We start from the raw sequence: 26,457 nt of genomic DNA, 5'->3' as shown, positions 1-26,457 counted from the left end.
CAAGTTGTGAAGCCAGAGAGGAAAAGGAGAAAGAAGCAAGAGAAATCAAAACCATATACCTCCAAAAGTCTGGAGGCAGAAACTAGCAGAATTTAGACTAATTTAGAATCCAACATCCATATTTTCAATAAAAGTGATGCTCGTGATAGGAAATATACAAAAGGAAGCCAGATGAGTGATGAAATACAGGAAAATAATGGTGCTAATTTTGGAAAAAATATTAACCATATCTCTCTGGTGACATTGTAACAAAAACAACTTGAGTAGAGACTATCAGCCCTGAATTCCCAATCACAGCTGTCTCTGGATAAATGAAACTTGAGAGAAGACAGTCAGCATGTGGGATGGACAACTGTACAGATGGGAGAGAAAAGAAACACCAACTGAAGGACAGAAAGAGGATACTACAGGGAGAATGAGTGAGGAGACGGAGAGTGGGATTAACAGTAGATATTGATGGAAAGAAAATGCCCAACAGGAGAAATGTGAATGAGAGAGAGTGGGAATAAAGAAAAAGTGAGAAAAAAGAAACAAAGCTATTGAGAAAGCAGTAAATAAACCTCGTGTATTAGGAGGGAGATACTCAGAGGATTAACAGGAAAAAGGGTGACAAATCTAAGGGAGGTGAATAAAAGGTACATGTGTGAATAAGTAAAACACACTTCTGCTTAACCTAGCCTTTCCTTCCTCCGAGAGAAGAAAATACAGTGTAGTCAGCTTTGATTCACACTAGAGTATGTTGGAAAAGTTTCTCATTGACAATGAGACAGATGTGCTGCAAATGAATTTTAGTACTAGTTTGGGTCACTGGTGAAGGAACTAGGGTGCAAACAAAAGAGGCTCCATGTGATCACAGCAGGCTGGTCTAGCTCAAGTTTCTGCCTGTGCTTAAATGCCACAAGGGTCACTGTACCATTACAAAAGCGGTGAGTAATTGTTTCTCTCCTGCACCCATATCCCTTCAGGGTTGCTCCCGTGTATTAGTTTCCATGCTTCTTGAAACAACATATATTTACTTGCACTGTTTAACTAAACCTCATCTGTATTATACAAGCATGGGCAGCACCTCTAGCAGCCCTCATTAGTCAGGTTAACCCCTCTCCTGTGTTACCAACTTCTGCATCAGCATAACTAAGCCAGCTCTGCAGATGCTTTTGAAAAAAATACTTGTAATATCATTAAATAAGTATTTCTTTATTTAATGTAAGCAAATTTTTTGGCTACTTTAAAAAAAAGATGATTTTACTAATCTATGAAGTAATGTAGCCTATGAGAATATGAAATCCCATTCAAACAGGCAGATACGCTTAAAAGAAGAATTACTTATCAATATTTTCCTTTAATATTTTGTACTTGTACAAAGAAATACTTTACACAGCATATTGTGATATGCAAGACATTCAATCCTTACTTATTGTTACAATCACTTAAGAATTTTCTGATACAGCAGTTTTTCACAGGAAAAAATGAATATAATTATCATTTGTTGAAACCATATATGGGAATATATGGGAATGTGTGATAGGCTAAAAGTAACCCTGAGTCTTGATTACTATTCTGTCACTGTCGGCCACTTCACAATTTTGTTTCCATGGAACAGATACCAGTTTCAGTAAGAACAGACTTTACAATCAAGTACTGTGAAGCTGAATGAAAGAGGTGATCTTCTATCCTAAAACAGCTACACCAGAATGCTATCCTAAACAGCTATACCAGGATGGCTTTCTATTCATCTTTTCTACAGATGTGTCCCTTGATATAAGTAAATGTCAACTGGAAGAGTGCCTTAAAGCTTGGCTTCTCAGTCAATGTTGTGACTACCGAAAGGAAGTAAAAGTATCATCCCCTCCCCCAAAAAAATCTGTATGTAAGGAGATATAAATGGAAGAAACAGACTCCAAAACAATGTACAACTGAGGGGCAAAACATTCAAGAGCAGTATAGGACATTGAGATTGAAATCCCTAGCACGAATTGAGGGAGGGCTCATCAGAGACACTCTCAGAACATGTAAGTACACTGGCCATTCTACTACTGAGCTATCACCTACATCCTTTTCCCCTCAAGAATCCATGGAAAGCCTTAAGAATTCACCTCAGAGCACTAAGCAATTTTGCTGACCTCTGTGGGGCAGGTGTAAAACATACATCTTACTCAGATCTCCTAGTCAGATTATGACATCCACATTTGTGCATGCTGGTCACCTCCCTTTCCCTAGCACAAAAGCCAGCTTTAATCCTGACTTGCACAACCTAGTCCAAGTCCTGCACCCCCTGTACACAGAGGTGTGTCAGTGTCACATGAGTGAACACTGCATTCTCAACAGTAGGTGCTCCTTGCATACACTCCTCGAAGGCAAAATTCTATTAGCAAAATTCTTCTTGAATTGTCCAGCAGTGCAGTTCACCTCTGAAGACTAGGTCTTAGAGACCAGAGCAAGTCACAGTCATACTGATGCACTAATTGAGACTACCACTGCTACTACTATAAGCATTTCTACACTCTTAGTTTAAAATGTTTGCATTTATTAAAGCCAGAGATGGTTAAATGAGAAAAAAAAGCAAGCAATATTTAGAAAACAGATGGCCAAAATTAATTAACAATGTTAATGCAAAAATTAAAGAAAGTATTGTCTACAAAAACACTACTGTACTCTAAGATGCTGCTGCATTATGGTTTGCTGCAGGGATGGGACGAACACATTATTTATCTACAAAGGGTGAAATTTTCAGGTATGTGCATTTGAATAAATTCATTAAAATATACATAGCTCTAGATGTCAGCTACATAGCAAATAAAACAGTCAATTGATCATAGACTGAATCTGCTGCAACTATTGAGATTTGCAACACCTCTTCAAACTGCTGACTGTAACACGCTTTTTTTCAAAAGTTAAGAGTTCGATTTTTGTTACACTCCAAGAATAACACGTAATAACTCAGTTTCTGGAGTCAGAAAAGAACTGAAGCATCAGATTCGTCCATTCCCTCGCTTGCTGCATGCAGAAACAACAGAAGCACATTTAGAAAGAATATAAAAGCAGTAAAGCAGTACCTGACCAGAAAGGAGTGGAGGAAGGGGGAACAAAGCTGTAGTCTGGAGGAGTTACAAAAGAAAACCCACAGAACAAAGAAGGGTCTTAAGAGAAAGAAAGAGAAAAAGAGAAAAGCAAGAGAACATTGAAATATTGGCACAAGATTTAAATAATAGCTTTTTAACTACATAATTCATTGATAATAAGGAAACTAAGGTTCCCTACTAAGGATGTCTGGAAGGAAATTGACTATAATAACTAGAAAATTTGGATCTATGATTTCATGTTTAATAATTGCGTTTTTCAAAGAGTAGAAAGATGACACCAATTCAGGGTTCAGAGAAGCAAATTAAAACTGCAGGCTCTTACAAATATTTTCAGATCTCACAGAATTTTTTGTCGTCTTTAAATTTGTTGCCCCACTTCCTAACAGTACAAAACCAGGAACTCACACATACGTAAGAATTCCTCTTGAGCCCAGGAAGACTAGTCACACCCCCTTAATTAGGAATACAGTCTAAGAACTGGGATCTCATAATACTCATGGGAAAAAGTATGCACTGTGCCCTGGTAATCATTAACATCAACAGGAATTCCACAGCTAAACTACATCCTCTAAGGCCCAAACAGTACTGCTTGCCTTTGCAGTTTTCCCTGACTTCAAAGAAAACACTTGAGCAAGCAAAAAGAGCGTAAGTTTGGCCTAGGCAGAACCAGCACATCATCCTAGTCCGTATAACACCTTCCTCAGGTGAAAGGTTAGAGGTGCACTTGCTCTGTTGCCAACAAACCTAAAGTCAATATATTTCTAAATACAAAATCAGATGAAATGAACAAAAACACTTCAAATGGGACAACAGTTTGTTAGCATGTTCTCACATTTTGTCCCTCTTCTGAAGAGGCAATGAAGATACATAGTGTACAAAAATCTAATAAAGTTGGATCTTTGCTCCCAGCTGTGACTTGGAAAGGGAGGTCCATCCTCAACTTGACAAATGATAATGCAGCCTCTAAATAATGCCTAATAATATCTATAATCACTGACCAAGAGTGTTCCTTAAAAGTGTAGCAGCATTATATTCATCACAGAATCATAGAATGGTAAGGATTGGAAGGGACCTTAAAGATCATCTGGTTCCAACCGCCCTGCCATGTGCAGGGACATCTGCTACCAGACCAGGTTGCTCATAGCTCCATCCAACCTGGCCTTGAACACTTCCAGGGAGGGGGCAGTCACAGCTTCTCTGGGCAACCTGTGCCAGTGTTTCACCATCCCCATGGTGAAGAATTTCTTCGTAATATCTAATCTAAATCTGCCCTCTCTTAGTTTACAGCCATTCCCCCTTGTCCTATCACTACACACCCTTGTGAAAAGTCCCTCTCCATCCTTCCTGTAGGCTCCCTTCTGGTACTGGAAGGCTGCTAGAAAGTCACCCCAGAGCCTTCTCTTCTCCAGGCTGAGCAGCCCCAACTCCCTCAGCCTGTCCTCGTAGGAGAGGTACTCTAGCCCTCTGATCACCTTCATGGCCCTCCTCTGGACCCTCTCCAACACATCCAGGTCCTTTTTATGTTGGGGGCTCCAGAGATGCACACAGTACTCCAGGTGGGGTCTCACGAGAGCAGAGTAAAGGGGCAGAATCATCTCCCTCGACCTGCTGGCCACACTTCTCTTGATGCAGTCCAGGATACGGTTGGCATTCTGGGCTGCAAGTGCACATTGGTGGCTCATGTTGAGCTTCTCATCCACCACTACCCCCAAGTCCTTCTCCTCAGGGCTGCTCTTGAGCCACTCTCTTCCTAGCGTGTACTTGTGTTTGGGATTGCCCCGACCCACGTACAGGACCTTGCACTTGGCCTTGTTGAACTTCAAGCGGTTCACGCACACCCACCTCTCCAGCCTGTCAAGGTCCCTCTGAATGGCATCCCTTCCCTCCAGCGTGTCAACCACACCACACAGCTTGGTGTCATCGGCAAACTTGCTGAGGGTGCACTCAGTCCCACTGTCGATGTCGCCAACAAAGATATTAAACAGCACCAGCCCCAGTACCGACCCCTGAGGCACACCACTCGTCACTGGTCTCCACCTGGACATCGAGCCTTTGACTGCAACTCTTTGAGTGCATCCATCGAGCCAGTTCCTTATCCAATGAGTGGTCCATCTGTCAAATCCATGTCCTTCCAATTTAGAGACAAGGACATCACGCGGGACAGTGTCGAATGCCTTGCACAAGTCCAGGTAGACGATGTCAGTTGCCCGCCCCTTGTCGACCAACGGTGTAACCCCATCATAGAAGGATACCAAGTTGGTCAGGCATGGTTTTCCCTTGGTGATGCCATGTTGGCTGTCCCCAGTCACCTCCTTTTTATCCATGTGCCTTAGCAGGGCTTCGAGGAGGATCTGCTCTATCATCTTGCCAGGCACAGAGGTGAGGCTGACTGGCCTATAGTTCCCCGGGTCTTCCTTTTTTCCCTTTAAAAAAATGGGGGTGATGTTGCTCCTTCTCCAGTCAGTGGGGACCTCCCCAGACTGCCACGATCTCTCAAATATGATGGAGAGTGGTTTGGCAACTTTGTCCGCCAGTTCCCTCAGGACCCGCGGATGCATCTCATCAGGCCCCATGGACTTGTGCACCTTCAGGTTCCTTAGGCAGTCTCGAACCTGGTCTTCTCCTACAGTGGGCGATTCTTCACTCTCCCAGTCCCCACCTTTGCCTTCTGCAACTTGGGTGGTGTGGCCAGAGCACTTGCTGTTGAAGACTGAGGCAAAAAAGTCGTTAATCACCTCAGCTTTCTCCACATCCCGGGTAACCAGGTCTCCAGCTTCCTTCCAGAGAGGGCCCACATTTTCCCTAGTCTGTCTTCTATCACTGACATACCTATAGAAGGCTTTCTTGTCCTTTTGAAATCCCTGGCCAGATTTAATTCTGTCAGGGCTTTAGCTTTCCTAACTTGCTCCCTGGCTACTCGGACGATTTCTCTGTATTCCTCCCAGGCTACCTGTCCTTGCGTCCATCCTCTGTAGGCCTCCTTTTTCTGCTTGAGTTTGGGCAGGAGCTCCTTGTCCATCCACGTAGGCCTCCTGGCATTTCTGCCTGACTTCCTCTTGGTCAGGATGCATCGCTCCTGAGCTTGGAGGAGGTGATCCTTGAATACTGACCAGCTTTCCTGGGCCCCTCTTCCCTCTAGGGCTATATCCCATGGTATTCTACCAAGCAGATCCCTGAGGAGGCCAAAGTCTGCTCTCCTGAAGTCCAGGGTAGCGAGCTTGCTGCGCACCCTCCTCGCTGCCCTAAGGATCTTAAACTCTACCATTTCGTGGTCACTGCAGTCAAGGCTGCCCCTGACTTTCCCATTCCCCACCAGCCCCTCCTTGTTGGTGAGAACAAGGTCCAGCATCGCACCTCTCCTCATGGGCTCCTCTATCACTTGGAGGAGGAAGTTGTCCTCAACACATTCCAGGAACCTCCTGGCTCGCCTGTGCCCTGCTGTGTTGTCCCTCCAACATCTTGGGATGGTTGAAGTCCTCCATGAGGACCAGGGCTTTTGAACGTGAGGCTTCTCCTATCTGCCTATAAGAGAGCCTCACCCACTCGCTCATCCTGGTCTGGTGGCCTGTAGCAGACTCCCACTGTAATGTCGCCCGTCCCTGCCCTGCCTTTAATCTTGACCCATAAGCTCTCTGTGGGCTCCTCATTCAGTCCCAGATGGAGCTCCATGCACTCCAGCTGATCTTTGACATAGAGGGCGACACCTCCTCCTCGTTTCCCCTGCCTGTCTTTCCTAAAGAGCCTGTATCCTCCCATCCCAATACTCCAGTCACAGGAGCTGTCCCACCACGTCTCCGTGATGCCGATGATGTCATAGTCCCGCAGATGTGCGCACACCTCTAGCTCCTCTTGTTTATTGCCCATGCTACGTGCATTTGCATAAAGGCATTTGAGCTGAGCCCCCAGTGAAGCTGCACCATTGCTGCTGCACAGCTCCCTGTTCCTCATACACAGCTGCTTCCCTGAATTTATTCTTGTGACTACTCATAAAACAAAATCATTTTGCGTCAAAATGGTTAGTTGCAGGAAAGATGATTAGAACTACTTTATGCAAGGAATTAACAAAGAATCTATGCTGGAGGTAATGATAGTTTTGTGCATCTTACCTGGATGAGAATGGATACATTTGTGACAATCAAACTACTAGCATAAATGAAATAAACAGGACTGATATTGCATTTTAATGTTCATAAGCTATGGGTTATTTGTTTAAAAAACCCCAGAACATAAATCAGTGGCAGTTTAGGTTGGTATCTCAAAGTAATACAAACAAACATATTCCAGGGCCTCTTGTGTACTAGAATCTCCCTTCTGATCTTTCATAGCGATGATCCTTTCTCTGCCTCTAATACTAGATCTGAGAACACATGAGGTTACCTGAGGAACTCCTTTATTCTGGAGCTAGTAACCCCAGGTGACAGCCCTATGTGGAAAAGTGTTACACAAACCGAAAGGGCAACTTGACTGAAGTAGTGTGCCCATTCTTAGAGACAAGTAATTGTGTGTATTTCTATAGAAGTACAATGATAGTGTGCAAAAGCAGTGTACAGGAATAAAGACAGGTTAGGTGCTACGTAGGGCGTGGCTGGTCCTTTCCTGTCTATACATTATCTTAATATTTCGAGAATTTAACTGCCAGATATAACTGGAGGTTTGGTTTTACGTGTGAAATTCTGGACAACTAAATCTGTGTGGGCAAGCAAATAGTCCTAGATTTCTACAGATAACTAATCTATTTTTAAATGTCACTGATATGTGTTTTGGTGTTGGCTTTTAAGGAGAAAGGCTGGGTTCTTTCATTTCCTTAAAGGTTGGAGTGGCATTTGTTTTATTTTACTTCATTAACAGATACTTTTACACAGTTAATGCATTAAGTAGTAGAATGACATGATATAACTAGTGAATGTACCTACTCCTAATCTACAGATGATGAAAAACAGTCACTCTAATTGTATTTGGTTTCATGATTTATGTTACATTAAAATCTAAATTTCATAGAGAGTCAGATTTCTCAATATGATTGTGGTCTGTATCAGCAGATTGAAATAAAGTGCCAAAAACTATTCTGTAGAAGAATCTCAACTTTTCTTCCATTTTTGCCTTTATTTCATTAAATGATTGTTCACTTCTCTAATCTAGTGCAAGAATTAGTATTTTCATGTGTAGCAAAGATTTTTATTATTTTTTTCCTGTCTAGAAAAGCCTAGGACTGAAAAATTAGGAAGAAAGGATGTACCATTTCCCCAAAAGTCTTCGTAATTAACTTGAATTTCTATATTGAGAAAAGTAAATGTCCGACAGCTTTTACAACCACATTAAAAGTGTACAATAAATATCAGAGTGCGTGACTTCTGCAAGACTAGAGGACTAAAAAGCAAAATTCTAATTAAAGTGGAACGCCAAATTAACTATATCAATAAAACGAAGATGTTTGGTCTAAAAATGTAGTAGATGCTGAAGTGAGAATCAAATTCCCTGAAAATTTAAGAAGTTACAAGGTGATTTATTATGATTCATACCAGAAGTTAAAAGTAAACTGAAATGACACTTGATTCTCTTTCCTTTAATGGGCAAAGGAAAACATGACAAGTACAAAAAACAAATCTAATCCTTTCTCACATTGTTCTAGAATGTGAAGTTAATTTGGTATTCCCATTCAATTTCAAAAGAAAACCCAAAAAATCCACCATACTCATGGGAACATGCTAACTATTTAAAAAACAAACAAACAACTGTCAAATCCATTAAATGAAAAGTGTCATCCAGAGTCAATCTAGGTAGGCTAGCAGAATTGTGGAAATCTATTAGATTTTACATGAAAAGTCTAAGAATTGAGATTTTTTTTTTTTAATCAGTTTGGCCTAAGACAAAACCTGCTAGCTCCCACCAGCATAGTTTGTAACATCAAATGGCTGATATCTACTGCAGCAGAGAAGTTCTTTCTCATGCCCTTGACTAAAATGAGAGCACCCCACACTCATTTCTCTTGCTCTTCCATATACTGCCTAGAAGATCTTGTTAAAGAGAACATTTTCTTCTGTATGTGGAGTGAAGGTAATGAGGATGTACTGTAAATCTTGTATCCTCTAAAGCCTGAAACAATTGAGCTAATACTCTTGCAGACTCATAAGTTGGTGGACAGTACAGAGACATTCTAACTGGCCTAAGAAAGGAAAGAAAACAAATTGGCTCTGCTCACAGTCAATAATAACTGAAACAAATGCAAAGTAAGCAGGGCATATCGTCTCACTGATTAAAGCCTCAATGCTGTGAGGAGGCAAGCAAGGAGGAAAACACAAGAGATGACAAGAGAAAGAGAGAAGCAAAGGGAGACCACAAGCTAAAGGGAGAAGAAAGGGCAGGACAGAAATTCACCAAGAATGGAGACATACTGAGGTACAGCATAGCAGGGAGAACACTGATAGAAGTCCTAGGAAGCCGTGAAAGAAAACAGAAATGGAAGAAATAAAGAGGAATGGGAAGATAAGACGGAGTAAATGAAATGCACAGAGACACAGTGGTTTCTTACAATCACCTGTCCTAAGTTATCTTTATTTTGATTAGGAGAGGAAGAAAGTCTCCAAAGTCATAGAAATGTCATGAAACAGAGGCAAGCAAGTAAACAAAAGCTCACTAATACAGCAAATGAAAGTAAACACAGCCAGCTTTATCATCACAAAGACTGGACTCTATGGTCTTTCACAGCAGTCTTCATATTGTTAAAATCCCCATTAATTTTTATTTTCCTCTTATTTTCTGTTGCACTACAAAGATGTAACCATTGTCTGCAGAACTGCAAATCTAATATATGCGCTTTGACAGAAACATCACATACTTTCCAGAGGCCAGCCACGTGATAGTTTTTATCATTAACATTGAACATGTCCTAAAAAGCATGCTGACTTCCACTTAAGCTGTAATAAGTTAAATAAAGGATACCACGTGCATTGTAAATCACCTTCGTTTACTTCTAAACTTCAACACTTTTTAACTGCTATTTACATTGTACATTAACTGTCAGAAGCTTAGAGGCCTGTAATAAACATTTAAGGTTAAAAGGCATAAAAATAATTATGATACAGTAAATCTAATGGGTTTTTTGAGAAATTTATGAGGCATTACTGAGACATTACTTCATATGGCTACACTACAAGACTGATTTATTTAAATCCCTTTTTAAGTATTAGAAATTGTTACAGATATTATTAACACATGTAGCTGCATATATGCAAATGTCTGAAAAAACTAGGCAGGGTGCAGTTTAATCTCTCACCAGCATGCCTAATAGATTTTTGAATATCAGGGAGATTTCAAGTTTAGCAGCAAGCCAAACTTGCTAGACATGTTTATAAACTCCTGGCAGATCTGAATCTGCTTAGCTTCAAAAAATCCTAGCTAAAAGCATTACTATATTAACGGGTTATATGTCAAAAATGGAAGATGAAGATGTTCAAAGTACCTTGTCCTTTAAACATTTAGTTGACAGAAAATAATATACAAAAATTTATAATACTCACAGTTGCCACCTGTCCTGTTACTCCTTTGTCCCACCGAGTTTTCAGCTTCTTTGTATGGAAACTGAAGAGTAGTATCCAAACTTCGAAAGCCTTCTTTGAGAGAGTGGTGCTTATAGTATTCTATGAGTTCCTTTCAGAAAGGAAAAATACTATGTCACTGGAAATTGAAATCACATCCTTTTCAACATTCTGGTGTACAAGTAACCTTATTTTGTAATACAACATCCCACAGTATGTGTTTATTTTTAAAAAATCAAGTATCCTAAATATGGACTGCTTTTACACTGCCACTTAAATGGGTTTTGGAGTTTTGTTGTGTTTGATTTTTTGTCAGACTCAACACTTCTTGCTCCTTTGAGCCAGGCTGAGCATTTATCTCCTTTTCTGAAGTCAGGCAGAAGGCAAGATCAGCTGCTTGTTAAGTATATAATGGTAACTGTATTTGTTTTCTCAAATTTCTTTTGCAATGATAAGAGATGTTTATCCACACAGGCATTTGTAAGTACATAGATCCAAAATCAAGCAGAAAGTTTGCATATATGCATCTAGGTCAACAGCAATTTAATGAGCAGATATATAGACCATGTAAAACTTTCAAGGCTCTGCCATTAAAATGTGTGGAGTTTTTTTGTTTGGGTTTTTTGCGGGGGGGGGAGTCAGATATTGCACAGTGACTGAAAAACCCACCATTTCACATTATCCTTGGGCCCAATCCAAAAATTTGTTTGTGTGTGTATAAAATATGTATAAACATATATATGCACACACATAGATTTTCTATATATGCACACACATACATATGAAAATATAAATACCTGGCTCAAATAGTTTATATAACCAAGCAGATAATTTACTTTAGTTTCTGTTCTAAAGACAACACCCATCAAAATACTGACAAGCTCATGTTACTCCTTTGTGATCTTCAACCCCTTCCATTGTCTCTTATGTTTGAATTATCCCTAATAATGTTGATATCACAGTTTGAAAATAGATACTAGAATAAGATTAAAAGTGACCAGACTATTCAAACCGAAGGTATTTCACCTGATTGATGATAATTCAACTAGGGGATTTCACCCTTCAGAAACGCAAACACAAAGCAATGTATCTACTGTAAATCCTTCACTTCTACCAGTAACCCAGTTATTCCATTCTACTTACTTCCAAAATCAAAGGTGACCAAGCCAGGCTTAGGCCAAAACAAGGAAATAGTACTGTGTTCAATCATTTCCTTTTAGTTAAAAAAAAAATTAATAAAATTACTAGCCTACAACAGCTTACATCAGTTCAGTGATATATTAATTCCAGTCAAACAAAATGACTCTCGAATTATTTAGTCCAAGATCTAGTGTGTAACCATAAGTTCTTGATAACAGTCTGTAGATTATCTTCTGAACTGAACTCTGGAGCACTTCACTCCCCAAGATGCAGGCTGTTGCATGTCTCTGAAACTGCTTCTAGGGCAGAATCCAAAGCTAAGTAAAATCTACACCTGGTTTTAACAGTTCCTAATCACAGACCTGCCAGGCACTGTAAGTAATCAGAAGGGCCAGGAGACTAAGAACTGTTTTGGCTTTGTTATCTGATATGAGCACAGCATGCAAGCTACAATGTCAGCAACCAAATTTTCTGTCACATATCATACCAAGTACCCAGACATTCAAATTACCAAAGCAACGGAGAGAGTGATTTGTAAGCAAGCAACATTCAAAGTAGGATTTCCAGATAAATGGAAAAATAAATGGTATGAAATTTTTGTTACCTTTTTGCATTGTGTACGTCTGCAAGAATTACGCTTTTGGGTAAAGACAGTATTTCAACTGGACAGATTTTATTTGTTGTCAAAATAAGTAAAATGGTTCCAAGCTGAGAAAAAATTTACTTTGGGTCACAAAGATTTAGTTGCTTTTAAAAGCTAAGGTTTTAATATCATTCTTCCATGAAAACAGTCAACAAATAACTGGTCGCTAAAACATTCATTGCACAAATCACAGCAGCGAGCTTACAAACAGATAAGTAAGGTGAATAGCCCCTGTCGGCATGGATGGAGCTCCTCAGGAGTCTGTCACATTACCATGATTCACATCAGCAGCAGAGCTGACCTTTCACTGCACCTTGGCCTGCTTCACACACTCAGTACATTTTAATTACTCTTGTGAAAGTTTTTCAAATGTACTACTAAAACCACATACAAGAGTTGTTCTACATTTGTTACCTCCAAATTAGTACAGAAAACCGTGTCACTGCAGATCACTACTTTAGGTTTCCATGGCTGCTGGCGTTGCCTCTTCTGCTCCCAGCACTACTCAGGCTACTTTTATTCCCCACTTCCTCCAGAGACTTTTTCTCTTGCATCTACTCAGAACAAAGCAGTTGTTCCACAGCATATGCAAACACTACTTAGACTATCACTTGTCTATTTAACTTTGCAGGGCAGATTTCATAATACCCTGAAACTGAGTTATGAAATGACTTTTTCCTAATTGAATGTTAGCAAGGCTAAATTGATAGCAATGAGGCCTTTACACGAGAACTTTCTTTTGTCCTCTTAATTCTTTGATGGAATGTATATTCTTTTTCTTTCTTTTTTTATCCAAGTTTGTGTCCTGTACTTGGATCTCTGATCATTCAGCTCTATTTTGAAATCTGGATCAGTGCATTAAACTCCATCATTGCCCTAAGAAGGTACCTGGCAGCATGCAACTGCAGCTCACATGCTTTGTCAAGATCCGGAGAGCACTCATACGTTCTCATCAGTTTCCAGTGAATCATTTGTAGAGTCTGCAGACCAAATAGCACCTCCTTCACACATTTGAGAAATGCCATGCTTTCTGTTGCTACCAATGGCAAGATCGCAGGGTCCCCAGCCCTAACACTAAACACTTCACTGGCTTTTAAGTGCCAAATGAAGACGTAAGAGTGCAGAAACAGCTTAGTGCATTCTTCATTAAGAAATTTACATTCTTCCCATTCTAATGAGCACTTATTTCAAATAGGGTCAGGTAAAGCATAGATTTTTGTGTGACTTTTCATCACTTGTAGGATGCTCTTACTTTACAGAGCATCAGTGGTTAAATTAAAATAATTTCTAAGGCTTCCTGGTTTCAAAGCTTGTCTCCCTACTCTTGTTTTGCACTGTCTTTAATTTTTATTTATCATTTTAGAGTACTTGGATGTGCATGCAGAGATTACATCATGTGGATCGTGACCAGGATGGAAAATTACTGGTGCCAAAAGTCATAAAAAGACCCCATAAACAGCAGTACCAACAAAGACCATTTGAGCTCTTCTGGTCTGCAGTGGGCTGCGCCCAGCAACTCCCTCTGAGTGGGACGCTTCTCAGAGTACCTCAAACTCTGTCGGCATCACCTGGGCTGATCTCCTTGAGACTCAACCTTCGCCCGTTGAGAAATCATTTTATTTGAAGTATTTCACTGAACTTGAAGGGAATTTTTATGATTGTGTGTGTGTGTGAACCAATCCATAATGTCCTATTACTGTGATTGTAATAGTAAATTCTTTCTAGTCATTCTGTAAATGCTAAGTTAACCAGCGATTAATGGCTACTAAATTCCTGTGATCCTCTCTCTCTCTCTCTAAACGGTGAACTCACCATGAATTGCTGCTAAACATACACATAAACCATTGTGGTCTAAGACCAGGTCTGGATCCAGCCGCACCTAGGCTCCTCTCCGAGAAGGAGTTTAGAAAGCAAGGGGGTCCCTTACGAACCTTATGACTCAACAGAAGGGTCTCCCTTACCCCACACACTTTTCTTTTACTTCTGTATAAATAATTTTCCACTCAAAACCTCCTTTGATTTTAAATTCATAGAACCATAGAATGGTAGGGTTTGGAAGGGACATCAAAGATGATTAGTTCCAACCCCCCTGCCATGAGCAGGGACATCTGCTACCAGACCAGGTTGCTCATAGCTCCATCCAACCTGGCCTTGAACACTTCCAGGGAGGGGGCAGTCACAGCTTCTCTGGGCAACCTGTGCCAGTGTTTCACCATCCCCATGGTGAAGAATTTCTTCGTAATATCTAATCTAAATCTGCCCTCTCTTAGTTTACAGCCATTCCCCCTTGTCCTATCACTACACACCCATGTGTAAAGTCCCTCTCCATCTTTCCTGTAGGCTCCCTTCTGGTACTGGAAGGCTGCTAGAAAGTCACCCCAGAGCCTTCTCTTCTCCAGGCTGAGCAGCCCCAACTCCCTCAGCCTGTCCTCGCAGGAGAGGTACTCTAGCCCTCTGATCACCTTCATGGCCCTCCTCTGGACCCTCTCCAACACATCCAGGTCCTTCTTATGTTGGGGGCTCCAGAGACGCACACAGTACTCCAGGTGGGGTCTCACGAGAGCGGAGTAAAGGGGCAGAATCATCTCCCTCAACCTGCTGGCCACGCTTGTCTTGATGCAGTCCAGGATACGGTTGGCATTCTGGGCTGCAAGCGCACATTGGTGGCTCATGTTGAGCTTCTCATCCACCACTACCCCCAAGTCCTTCTCCTCAGGGCTGCTCTTGAGCCACTCTCTGCCTAGCATGTACTTGTGTTTGGGATTGCCCCGACCCATGTACAGGACCTTGCACTTGGCCTTGTTGAACTTCATGTGGTTCATGCACACCCACCTCTCCAGCCTGTCAAGGTCCCTCTGAATGGCATCCCTTCCCTCCAGCGTGTCAACCACACCACACAGCTTGGTGTCGTTGGCAAACTTGCTGAGGGTGCACTCAGTCCCACTGTCGATGTCGCCAACAAAGATATTGAACAGCACCGGCCCCAGTACCGACCCCTGAGGCATACCACTCATCACTGGTCTCCACCTGGACACTGAGCCATTGACTGCAACTTTTTGAGAATTCCATTCATTTAATAAGTAATAGAGTGAACCTTGCCAATGAACTTCGTAAGATCATATTTCTAAATTTTCAGTAAATTGTTTTTTCTTGCAAAACCTTTGAATAATCATTTAAGTAACCTAACCACTCATTCGCGACAGAAGGCTGCAGCGTAAGTTTTAATCCAATTGATAGCACTAAATATAATATATTAAATAAGCTTCTTTTAACAATGCATCAGAAAATGCTTAAGCAGTAAAATTTTACAAATGCACTAAGGTGATTTATTCAGACGCCATGTGTTTTTGAGTCTTGTCTGAGCAAAATGAGCTACCAAGAAATTCTTTCAAAGTAAAGTTCGAAAAAATGAATTTCTTCCCAGTACAAGATGACTGACATAACATTGAAAGCTCACTGATCTGGGCAGTTATAACACCAAACTCTTATTCCTGGGAATGAACTATGCCTATAGTTAGAGTGAAAGTTAATGAGAGCGCCTATGTTTTGTGCGTTATTACTATAGAATGCTAGTGAGTGGTTTGCTGCCACAGAGTAGAAGTTTGAAACAGCCACGCAGTTGCTTTAATTTAGGCTAGTTGATACTGACTCCAGATTACTATTATTCCAATAAGGATTTCTGAGCTATTAGCAGCTTTGACAGACTCATTCTCTAGCTATACTCCTTTGCCTTCTTTGCCAGGACCACGAAGACCAGCCTCTCCCTAGCTTTTCTGGGCTCTCTGACACAGCTGCACCTTATATCTTTCTCCCTCTGAACTTACACATCAGTGGGTATCATTATGTCTGGCAGTACACATGTACAAAGCGCTGGGCTAGGAAGGAACCTTCATCTAGCTGCTTTTAGGGATCATTACTATATAGAAAAAGATTTCCAAAGGCATCAAATTCTCCTTTCAAGATTCAGCCTAACTCCATTGTGGGCTGATGCATGGGATTCAAATTCTTCCTCTCTTCCACATCACTGCAAGGGTCACAGTCCCATCCTAAATATACACATGTAGTTTTAAGCACATACTACCTTCACTTAGAACATAAACCACAAATATAAAAAATTATCCTATTAGCAGGTATGGATACCATTCAAATCTCTTGCTCTCACAGCCTTCTGTAATTTCACAAACCAACGTAGTTCTCACTAACAGCAACAGCTACGTAGAAAATTGTACATTGTTAAAAAATCTAATCTTTGCTTACCATTAAATTTTTAAATTTTCTGTTTTCTGCAATGTGGAAAAAGCCATCTCTTGTTAAAATCTTGATATGTTTCACTTCGTTATTGTACCTGTGAGCAATTAATAACTTCTGAATATAAATGTGTTTTCAATCAAATGCAATCAGTAACTACCTGCTGACATGCCCCAGTAACACCACACAAATAAATTCTTAAGACAAAATGTATATCTGCACCAAAACGAAGCTGACATCCAATTAAGCAAATACATTTATTAAAGTACAGCTGAAGACGTAATCTGTATTCAGAAAAAAGTCACAATTAAGTGCTCATTCTAATTGGGAATTCCCATAGATTTCTTACTTATATATTCATGTTGATAAACAACACGAAAGCAAACAAGACCCTCACGATAATATGCATCCACACAATTTATGAACCCACATCTTACTTAAATGTGTGAGGTGCAAAGGAACAAGTTCTCACTGAAGTCAGTGAAACATTCTTACTCAATTCCGAGAAGCAGCTGACATTACACTCTTGAACACTTGTTTACTGTTACCCAATACACTAAACCATCATTTTTGTAGACCCGTTTGCTACATCAGCGTTATAAAACCATTGCTACCTTCCTACTATAAATTCTAGGTATTTTTGTCAGCAACTTCCATTTTCCTATATCAGCTCTCTTAAAGGCTGTATATGATTATATAAATTGAAACAGGTTTTTATTGTCCTTATTTATTTCATATATTATCTAGACATAAATGGGAACAAGAAAACTTTCTGTAGGAGATCTTATTCCACTTACTTAATACTAATTGCAAATTCTCCTGACTCTTTGGTCCTGTGCCGCACCAGGTAAGTGCTATTTACTCTGTTAATAAGTTCACTCTCTGCTTGCAATCTTTCCATTGCTCCTGCAAACCTGTAACAGAGAACAATAAAAATTGTTTATGATTTTTTTCAAAGCTACAAAGAAAGGTCTATCAAATATGCAATGCAGAGTCACAATATTCTGCATATAAAGGAGACCTAAAAATACATCAGCTGCAACAGAATACAACCTCCAGACCTTTGAATGAAGAATAAAATGTGTAAAAATTCTGTGCAGGAGGGGGTGGAAATTCTTAATTAGAAAAGTACCTCTGCACGTGTTGAATACAATGCCTGTTAAGCAAAGTACTCAAGCCTGAGCATTAGTTGAATGACTACTAGCTTGAATAGCTCATAAAACCAAATGTTTTTCTGAATCACGTGTTGCAGCGGTTGTAGTTTTGATACACTGTCCTTTTACCTCTCTACGGTCTTTTTTAAAGGAAACGCAGAAATTCATAAGATGATGTATTTAACATTATTTCTTCTCTTTATTCACTTAACATGTAAGATCTACTTGCGCACTTCATATCATACTCATATCTTTTTATTCTATTTCAGTCCTCTGGGACTAAGGCTGCACATACAGACTTGTAAACAAAATGTCAAAATCATTAAGTACTCTATTATATCCAACATGCTTTTCAGCAATGGACAGTGTTGCTTTCCCAAACCATTACAAAATGCCTTCTTCAGAAGTCTAGAAAGGTTAAGTCAATATAAATTAGATTGCAATAAACACAGTTGTCTTTCTATGACTGCTTCTTTCAAAGAGATTCTTGTAAGACTAGACAGGAACTCACCACAGTTGTGAAGAGTAGTCTACTGGTTTAGGAACCTAGGACATGAAAAAATGCAAGAGAGTCACACAATCACAAAATGGTAGAGGTTGGAAGGGACCTCTGTGGGTCATCTGGTTCAACCCTCCTGCCGAAGCAGGGTCACCTACAGCAGGCTGCACAGGACCTTGTCCAGGCGGGTCTTGAATATCTCCAGAGATATCTTGAATATCTCCACAACCTCCCTGGGCAGCCTTTTCCAGTGCTCCGTCACCCTCAGGGTGAAGAAGTTCTTCCTCATGTTCAGACGGAACTTCCTGTGCTTCCGTGTGTGCCCATTGCCCCTTGTCCTGTCACTGGGCACTACTGAAAAGAGTTTGGCCCCATCCTCCTGACACCCACCCTTCAGATATTTGTAGGCATTTATAAGGTCCCCTCTCAGCCTTCTCTTCTTCAGGCTAAACAAGGCCAGCTCCCTCAGCCCTTCCTCGTAGGAGAGATTCTCCAGTCCCCTCACCATCCTTGTAGCCCTCCGCTGGACTCTCTCCAGTAGCTCCTCATCTTTCTTGCACTGGGGAGCCCAGAACTGGACAGAGTACTCCAGATGAGGCCTCACTAGGGCAGTGTAGAGGGGAAGGAGAACCTCCCTCGACCTGCTGGCCACACTCCTCCTAATGCACCCCAGGATGCCATTGGCCACCTTGGCAGCCAGGGCACACTGCTGGCTCATGGCTAACCTGTCGTCCACCAGGACACCCAGGTCCCTCTCTGCAGAGCTGCTCTCCAGCAGGTCTGCCCCAAGCCTGTGCTGATGCATGGGGTTGTTCCTCCCCAGGTGCAGGACCCTGCATTTGCCTTTGTTGAACTTCATCAGGTTCCTCTCTGCCCAACTTTCCAGCCTGTCGAGGTCACGCTGAATGGCAGCACAGCCTTCTGGTGTATCTACCACACCTCCCAGTTTGGTGTCATCAGCAAACTTGCTGATGGTACATTCTAACTCTTCATCCAGGTCATTGATGAAGAAGTTAAACAAGACTGGGCCCAGTACTGACCCCTGGGGGACACCACTAGTTACCGGCCTCTTTTCCAATCAACACAAATTAGATAGTGTTGATCTAATTGTCAATATCCAGATGAAACAAGTTAAAAGAAACAGACAATCTAATTAGTTTGAACATCTATTTTCTTTTGAAGGAAGTTATAATAAAGGACAAATATTCCATACCATTCTGAAAGTAGTACAGAATATTTTAACTCTTTGCTACTGTGACAGATTTTTTTACTTCATACAACTGTCAGAAGTTTTTCTGGCAGTGCCTACATTCAAATTTCATACATAAAATAGCCCAATGCTACATATTGTTTGAAAAGTGTCATTAATTTATATTATACAAATTTATAGCAATGTACAACATTCACTTCATGTTTTCATGGTTGTATGGCCTTAGAAAGACTGTGTACTAGGAAATATAGTATATAATCTGAGAGAGTTGAGGATAATCCATAGCTCATATTGTATTACATCATTCATACCTTTGTATTTGACTTGGTTAATTGTTCTACTCGGTTTTAATAAGCATGGAATTCTCAAATTTAATTTAAAAAATTAAGCAAACTACAATCAGTCTGCAAAATAGATGTTATATGTATACATAAACACATGCATAGATAATATTTATACATTCACAAGACGCACACATAGGAATCCCCATGAAAATCAGCATTTCACCACCTCCCACTGGTGTACAATACTTCAGTATTACCCGACTCGTCTAAAACAATGTGTTAAACTTCCAAAGCGCAGAAAAACTTATTTTAGTGGAAGCTTAGCATACCTTTTGCAGACTTATAACCTAATGTCACACATTCTTAGCTAAGCAAATGACTTTTTTTTTCCTTCCAGTAATACCAAATAATGTTTTATTATTTTTGGAATCTAAGAGGGAAAAAAAATTCAGTAACATTCTTCTCACTTTTTTTTTTTTTATCATATACGGAAACTCTTCAACAGAGACTTTCAAACACAGATCAGCTTCTGAAGATACTACTATAAAGGCCTACAAACTTAATTTAAATCAACTACAACTCCCACGAACTTGACCTCGGATATCATCCAAGATCTTTACCAAGTCTCCATATGTGATCTTGAAATAAACTCCAGTGATGGGACAAAAAAAGTGTCTCCCAGTATCCTCCAAAACCACAAAACAAAAAACCCCTAACCAAACAAAACACCAAGACCACATGTAACCCAGCTCCCTGCGTATTTAATCACAGTATTCTGCAGTTAAAGTTGCAAGAGTCAACTAACGCCAAATTTTTGTGTTAACTTGTCCAAAATGCTATGCTACATTCTAGCAGTATTGCTGAGGTAGTAATAGGCAGATTTTGAACAGGAAAAAGCAGAAGAGAAACCTATAAAGCACTTATTCAACCAGGACAATATAAACTAGATGACAGCAGACAGTGAGGTGAGGGAACGTACAGAGAAATGCAATATTTACAACCACTTGTGTTGGTAACATATTACCTCTCATCTTCACGCTAAGAAGTCTCAACACTAAAGCTATATAATGCAGTTACTCCAAATGTTTCACTTAAAACACTGGCTATGTATTTTCTTTGATAACTCCAGAACTTTTTTTTTTTGTTTTAAATTGAGGAAGTTTTCACAAAAAGTTAGCTTAGGAATTAAATTAGTATCTCTCCTAACTTCTCTTTCTCGACAGAAGTAAAAGAGGAAAAGAGGGAAGAGACTGGCATGGCTGAGACAAGAGATGCTGGTCAAACTAAGGAAGAAGAGGGGACTGCACAGGCAGTGGAAGCAGGGACTGGCTTCCTGGGAAGAGTATAGGGAAGCTGCCCCGTTGTGTAGGGATGGGGTCAGGAAGGCCAAGGCACAGCTGGAGCTGACTTGGCAAGGGATGTGAAAAATAACAAGAAGGGCTTCTACAGGTATGTCAGCCGGAAAAAGATGGTCAAAGAAAGCGTACCCCCGCTCATGAGTGAGACCGGCAAACTGGTAACAGCAGATGAGGAGAAAGCTGAGGTACTCAACAACTTTTTTGCCTCAGTCTTCACTGGCAACCTCTCTCCTCACCCCTCCCGAGTCGATGGATGGCATGAAGGAGACCAGGAGGGTAAAATCCCTCCAGCTGTAAGGGAAGACCAGGTTCGGGACCTCCTGAGGAACCTAAACGTACAGAAGTCCATGGGACCTGATGAGAAGCATCCCAGAGTCCTGAGGGAACTGGCTGATGTAGTTGCCAAGCCACTCTCCATGATATTTGAAAAGTCATGGCAGTCAGGGGAAGTCCCCAGTGACTGGAAAAAGGGAAACATTGTGCCCCTTTTCAAAAAGGGTAGAAAGGAAGACCCTCGGAACTACTGACCTGTCAGCCTCACCTCTGTGCCTGGGAAGATCATGGAACAGATCCTCCTAGAAGATATGCTAAGGCACATGGAGGCCAGGGAGGTGATTCGAGACAGCCAGCATGGCTTCACCAAGGGCAAGTCCTGCCTCACCAACCTAGTGGCTTTCTATGATGGTGTAACAACAAGAGTGGACAAGGGAAAACCAATGGACGTCATCTATCTGGATTTTTGTAAAGCCTTTGACACGGTCCCCCACAACATCCTTCTCTCCAAATTGGAGAGCCATGGATTTGATGGGTGGACTGTTTGGTGGATAAGGAATTGGTTGGATGGTCGCAGCCAAAGGGTAGTGGTCAACGGCTCAATGTCCGGATGGAGACCAGTGACGAGTGGAGTCTCTCAGGGGTCCGTACTGGGACCAGTGCTGTTCAATATATTTATCAATGACATGGACAGCGACATCGAGTGTACCCTCAGCAAGTTTCCAGATGACACCAAGCTGAGTGGTATGGTTGAGACACCAGAAGGACGGGATGCCATCCAGAGGGACCTGGACAAGCTGGAGAGGTGGGCCTGTGTGAACCTCATGAGGTTCAACAAGGCCAAGTGCAAGGTCCTACACCTGGGCTATCAATACAGGCTGGGGGATGAAAGGATCGAGAGCAGCCCTGCCGAGAGGGAACTGGGGGTACTGATAGACGAAAGGCTGGACATGAGCCGGCAATGTGTGCTGGCAGCCCAGAGGGCCAACTGTGTCCTGGGCTGCATCAAGAGAAGTGTGGCCAGCAGGTCGAGAGAGGTGATTCTGTCCCTCTACTCTGCTCTGGTGAGACCTCACCTGGAGTACTGCATTCAACTCTGGAATCCTCAGCGCAAGAAGGACATGGAACTGCTGGAGCGGGTCCAAAGGAGGGCTACAAAAATGATCCGAGGGCTGGAGCACCTCTCCTATGAGGACAGGCTGAGAGAGTTGGGCTTGTTCAGCCTGGAGAAGAGAAGGCTGCGGGGAGACCTGATTGCAGCCTTTCAGTACTTAAAGGGAGCCTATAGGAAAGATGGGGACAATCTTTTTAGTAGAGACAGCAGTGACAGGACGAGCGGTAATGGTTTTAAACTAAAACAGGGTAGGTTTAGGCTGGATATGAGGAAGAAATTCTTTACAATGAGGGTGGTGAAACACTGGAACAGGTCGCCCAGAGAGGTAGTGGACGCCCCATCCCTGGAAACATTCAAGACCAGGTTGGACAGGGCTCTGAGCAACCTGATCTAGTTAGTGGTGTCCCTGCTCGCTGCTGGGGGATTGGACTACATGACCTCTAGGGGTCCCTTCTGACCCAAAACTTTCTATGATTCTATGATTCTATGAAACAAACTGCTCAAGGTTTTGTGACAGGATAGGGTTTTGGCTAACTTTAAATTGACTTAAGACGTAAATTCCATTACTGCACTGTTAAGATTCATTTCCATGAATCATAATTTGCAGAGTTCACAAAGCTCTGCTTACTGCCTTTGACATAATGGTCATTCAAACTAAATACATAAACAGTTACTCAAATGCCTCTCAACCTAAGATTTTTATGATGAAATTGTGAATTTTACAGGACAGCCCAAAACTTACATTTTTTCTAAATAACAAAGCAGACACTAGTATGGAACACACTAAAGTTCTCTGTGATAAAACCAGGGTCACACGTTCAGCTTGCACAACAGTAAATCTATTCAGGGGTTAAAACAATCATTAAGTTACTCTAGTTTACAAGAGAGAAAAATGAAACATGCATTACTCCCAAACAGTGTAAACAAAGGGCTCTCAAACAGTGGCATTTGTAGTGCTGGTGGTATGCAAAAACCCTTTGAAGTGCAGGGGTCCTGGTTTTGGTTAAAACAGAACCAGTTCTCTTTTAGTGAATCTTCCTTACAGCTAATTTCTTCTAAGTAACTGCATTTTTCTGAAGCTGGCTGCATATTTTACAGACAGTGTCCACTCCAAAGCTGAGAACACCTGATGTTTGTAGTTACACTAAGCTAATGGTAGGAAAGGAAAGCAGAAAAAGGCCCCTGTTTATAATTATTACTATAGCAGCCAAGGTCATCAATAGATCTCTTAGGTCCTGCAAGTGAGGAGTTGTAAAAGGTCATGCTGCGGGGAAGGGTGGACAGAACAGGTGACCCGATATTGACCAATGCAGTATTCCATATGCCATACACCTCCTACTCAGTTTGAAGCTGGGGGATCACGAGGGACTCACTCTCTTCGTCCATGGCCAGCTTCCAAAGAGGACCCTGCTCGTTCTCCTGCCTGCGATCCAGATCCATATTCCGATCCGTCTTTCTTGAGTCCAGCTCCTGCCTACTGCTGAAGCCAGTCTGGGACTTCCTGGTGCTGCCTGGCAGCTGCTCATGGGACACCACCGCCCTGGCACCCAGCTCCAGGAAACTCACTATCAGTTTTGTATATTTTGCATTATTACTCTTATTATTATTATTATTACTATTATTAGTAAAACTTTTTATATTCAATTTGTAAGTCTCTCTCTCTTTTCCTCCTTTTCTTTTCCTCTGGTGGGAGGGCGGGGATTAATAGAGAGCGTCTGCCACTCAGTTTATTGACGCCCTGCTTTACATGGTGGCACACTGCCAGGTACTACCACTGGCACTTCATATCCCTACAACTACTGATGGCGTTACTCGGGCACCTCTGATTCTAATGGTGAGACTTCAAAAAAAGTTAACAGATTATGACCATGCTGACAAAGAGTTCCTATGACAAATGTTTTAGTGAAGTAACCAAATGAGATATCTCAAGGCCAACTAGGCATTTACAGAGTCTTTACTTGCTGCGAGATATTTCAATAATTTCCTCTACCGAAGAACTGCACCTTTAATAATTTGTATTATCCCTCATAGGACTAATTAAATAACATGCATTCTATCAGCAGTAGAAGAAAGAATTGTTAAAAAATAAACATTCTTAATCTGTCAAGTAGTCCTACTATGTTGGAAAGAATATAAAAATTCAAAGTTGGATTAAGTCCATCCAGAGCAGTTAAACAATAGGTGAGTAGTCCTTTTCATTAATTTTGAACGGACAGATAGATATATACATATAAAACAAAAGTTGTTCATTATCATGAAATACAGTAAAGTCAAATGTTATTCCACAATCTCTTGGCTCACACTGTGCTACATATCCAATGATTCTATGGAAATAAGAAAACTAGAAGAAAGCTAGGAAGAACCAGATATTATTCATATGGTGCAGAAAATGTCTGCTGACACATACTACTTATTGCAAACAGGAAAAAATTATTTATAGGTACATCTGTGAAAAGTTTGGAATACAGACATCCTGGAGCTCAGCAGTTTTTCATTCAATGTTCATTCCTAAAGTCTTTTGATGTATGTGTTTTCTCCTGTTTCTGGGCATTTTTATATCAGATGGTGGTAAAGACTGCTAGACTTAATAATAACAGTAAAAGTTATAGCATGTTTAAAACCTGATTGATGTTTCAGAATCTTTAACTGCATCATTTATCATAATAAGATGTTTATATTTCATCCTTCCAAGTTAACAGTGGTGAAGTATCAATTTATCTTTTTGTTCTGATCATGACACAGATTGGTAACATTTCATGAATAATATTTATTCATTCTCTAAAACTGTTATTATTTTCAATACTCCTCTAAATAGTGTATTTCTAAATTTAGCAGAAAGCTTTATCACTACAAGGCAACCTTCACAAAACCCCAGCAGTGTTTTTCCTTACTTTGGATATCCTGCTTCCTCTGCTTTGAAGTCTAATGGTAGTTCTTAAAAATGTTGCTACAGTTGCTGTCAATGATACTACACAGTGACTAACTGGGTGGCTTCAAGAACCTAACGCCAATATGTAGCAGGTACTGTCTGTGTCCAGGACAGCAACACCATGACATGGGAAGTTTTGTTGTGGGTTTGCATGGAAAGGTTTTGGTAGCAGGGGGGGCTATAGGGGTGGCTTCTGTGAGAAGCTGCGAGAAGCTTCCCTCATGTCGAATAGAGCCAATGCCAGCCAAGGCCAAGCCAATCAGCAACGGTGGTAACGCCTCTGTGATAACGTATTTAAGAAGGGGAAGAAAAAAACTGCAGTGAAAATGGCAGTGAGGAGAAAGGAGTGAGATGATGTGAAAGAGAAAACTCTGCAGACACCAAGGCCAGTGAAGAAGGAGGGGAAGGAGGTGCTAAAGATGCTGGAGCAGGGAGTTTTACCCTGCAGCCCGTGATGAAGACCATGGTGAGGCACGCTATCCCCTGCAGTCCACAGAGTTCCACAGTGGAGCAGATCTCCACCTGTAGCCCATGGAAAGGACACCATACCGGAGCAGATGGCTGCCTGAAGGAGGCTGTGACCCCATGGGGAGCCTGCATTGGACCAGGCTTCTGCCAGGACCTGTGGCCCCATGGAGAGAGGAGCCCACGCCAGAGCAGGTTTGCTGGCAGGGCCTGTGACCCCGTGGGGGACCCACGCTGGAGCAGCCTGTTCCTGAAGGACTACATCCCATGGAAGCAACCCACGCTGGGGCAGTTCATGAAGAAGGGAAGCCCATGGGAAGGACTTCTGTTGGAGCAGTTTGTGGAGAACTGTCTCCTGTGAGAGTAACCTTCACACTGGAGCAGGGGAAGAGTGTGAGCAGTCCTCCCCCTGAGGAGGAAGCAGTGGCAGAGACAACGTGTGAAAAACTGACCACAACTCCCATTCCCCGTCCCTCTGCGCTCCTCAGTGGGAGGAGGGAGAGAAATAGGAGTGAAGTTGAGCCC

General features: G+C 41.5%; 1 protein-coding gene across 3 annotated transcripts in view; it reads right to left on the bottom strand.

Moving 5' to 3' along the window:
- The window catches only part of VAV3 (vav guanine nucleotide exchange factor 3), a 203,619-nt gene that overhangs the window by 7,280 nt on the left and 169,882 nt on the right, over positions 1 to 26,457 (bottom strand). For 2 of the 3 annotated variants that reach the window (XM_075422241.1, XM_075422243.1), the window contains exons 22-26: positions 18,312 to 18,346; positions 17,444 to 17,560; positions 16,656 to 16,743; positions 10,598 to 10,727; positions 3,054 to 3,137 (exon numbers count right to left, since the gene is read on the bottom strand). In XM_075422241.1, coding sequence (XP_075278356.1) covers positions 3,054 to 3,137; positions 10,598 to 10,727; positions 16,656 to 16,743; positions 17,444 to 17,560; positions 18,312 to 18,346 — 454 coding nt within the window. The remainder of the gene's footprint in view (positions 1 to 3,053; positions 3,138 to 10,597; positions 10,728 to 16,655; positions 16,744 to 17,443; positions 17,561 to 18,311; positions 18,347 to 26,457) is intronic. The other variant, XM_075422242.1, reaches the window with a different exon arrangement.

This window comes from Opisthocomus hoazin, chromosome 6 (assembly GCF_030867145.1).
Source record: "Opisthocomus hoazin isolate bOpiHoa1 chromosome 6, bOpiHoa1.hap1, whole genome shotgun sequence".
Lineage (NCBI taxonomy): Eukaryota > Metazoa > Chordata > Aves > Opisthocomiformes > Opisthocomidae > Opisthocomus > Opisthocomus hoazin.
This window is presented reverse-complemented; position numbering and strand designations above follow the sequence as displayed.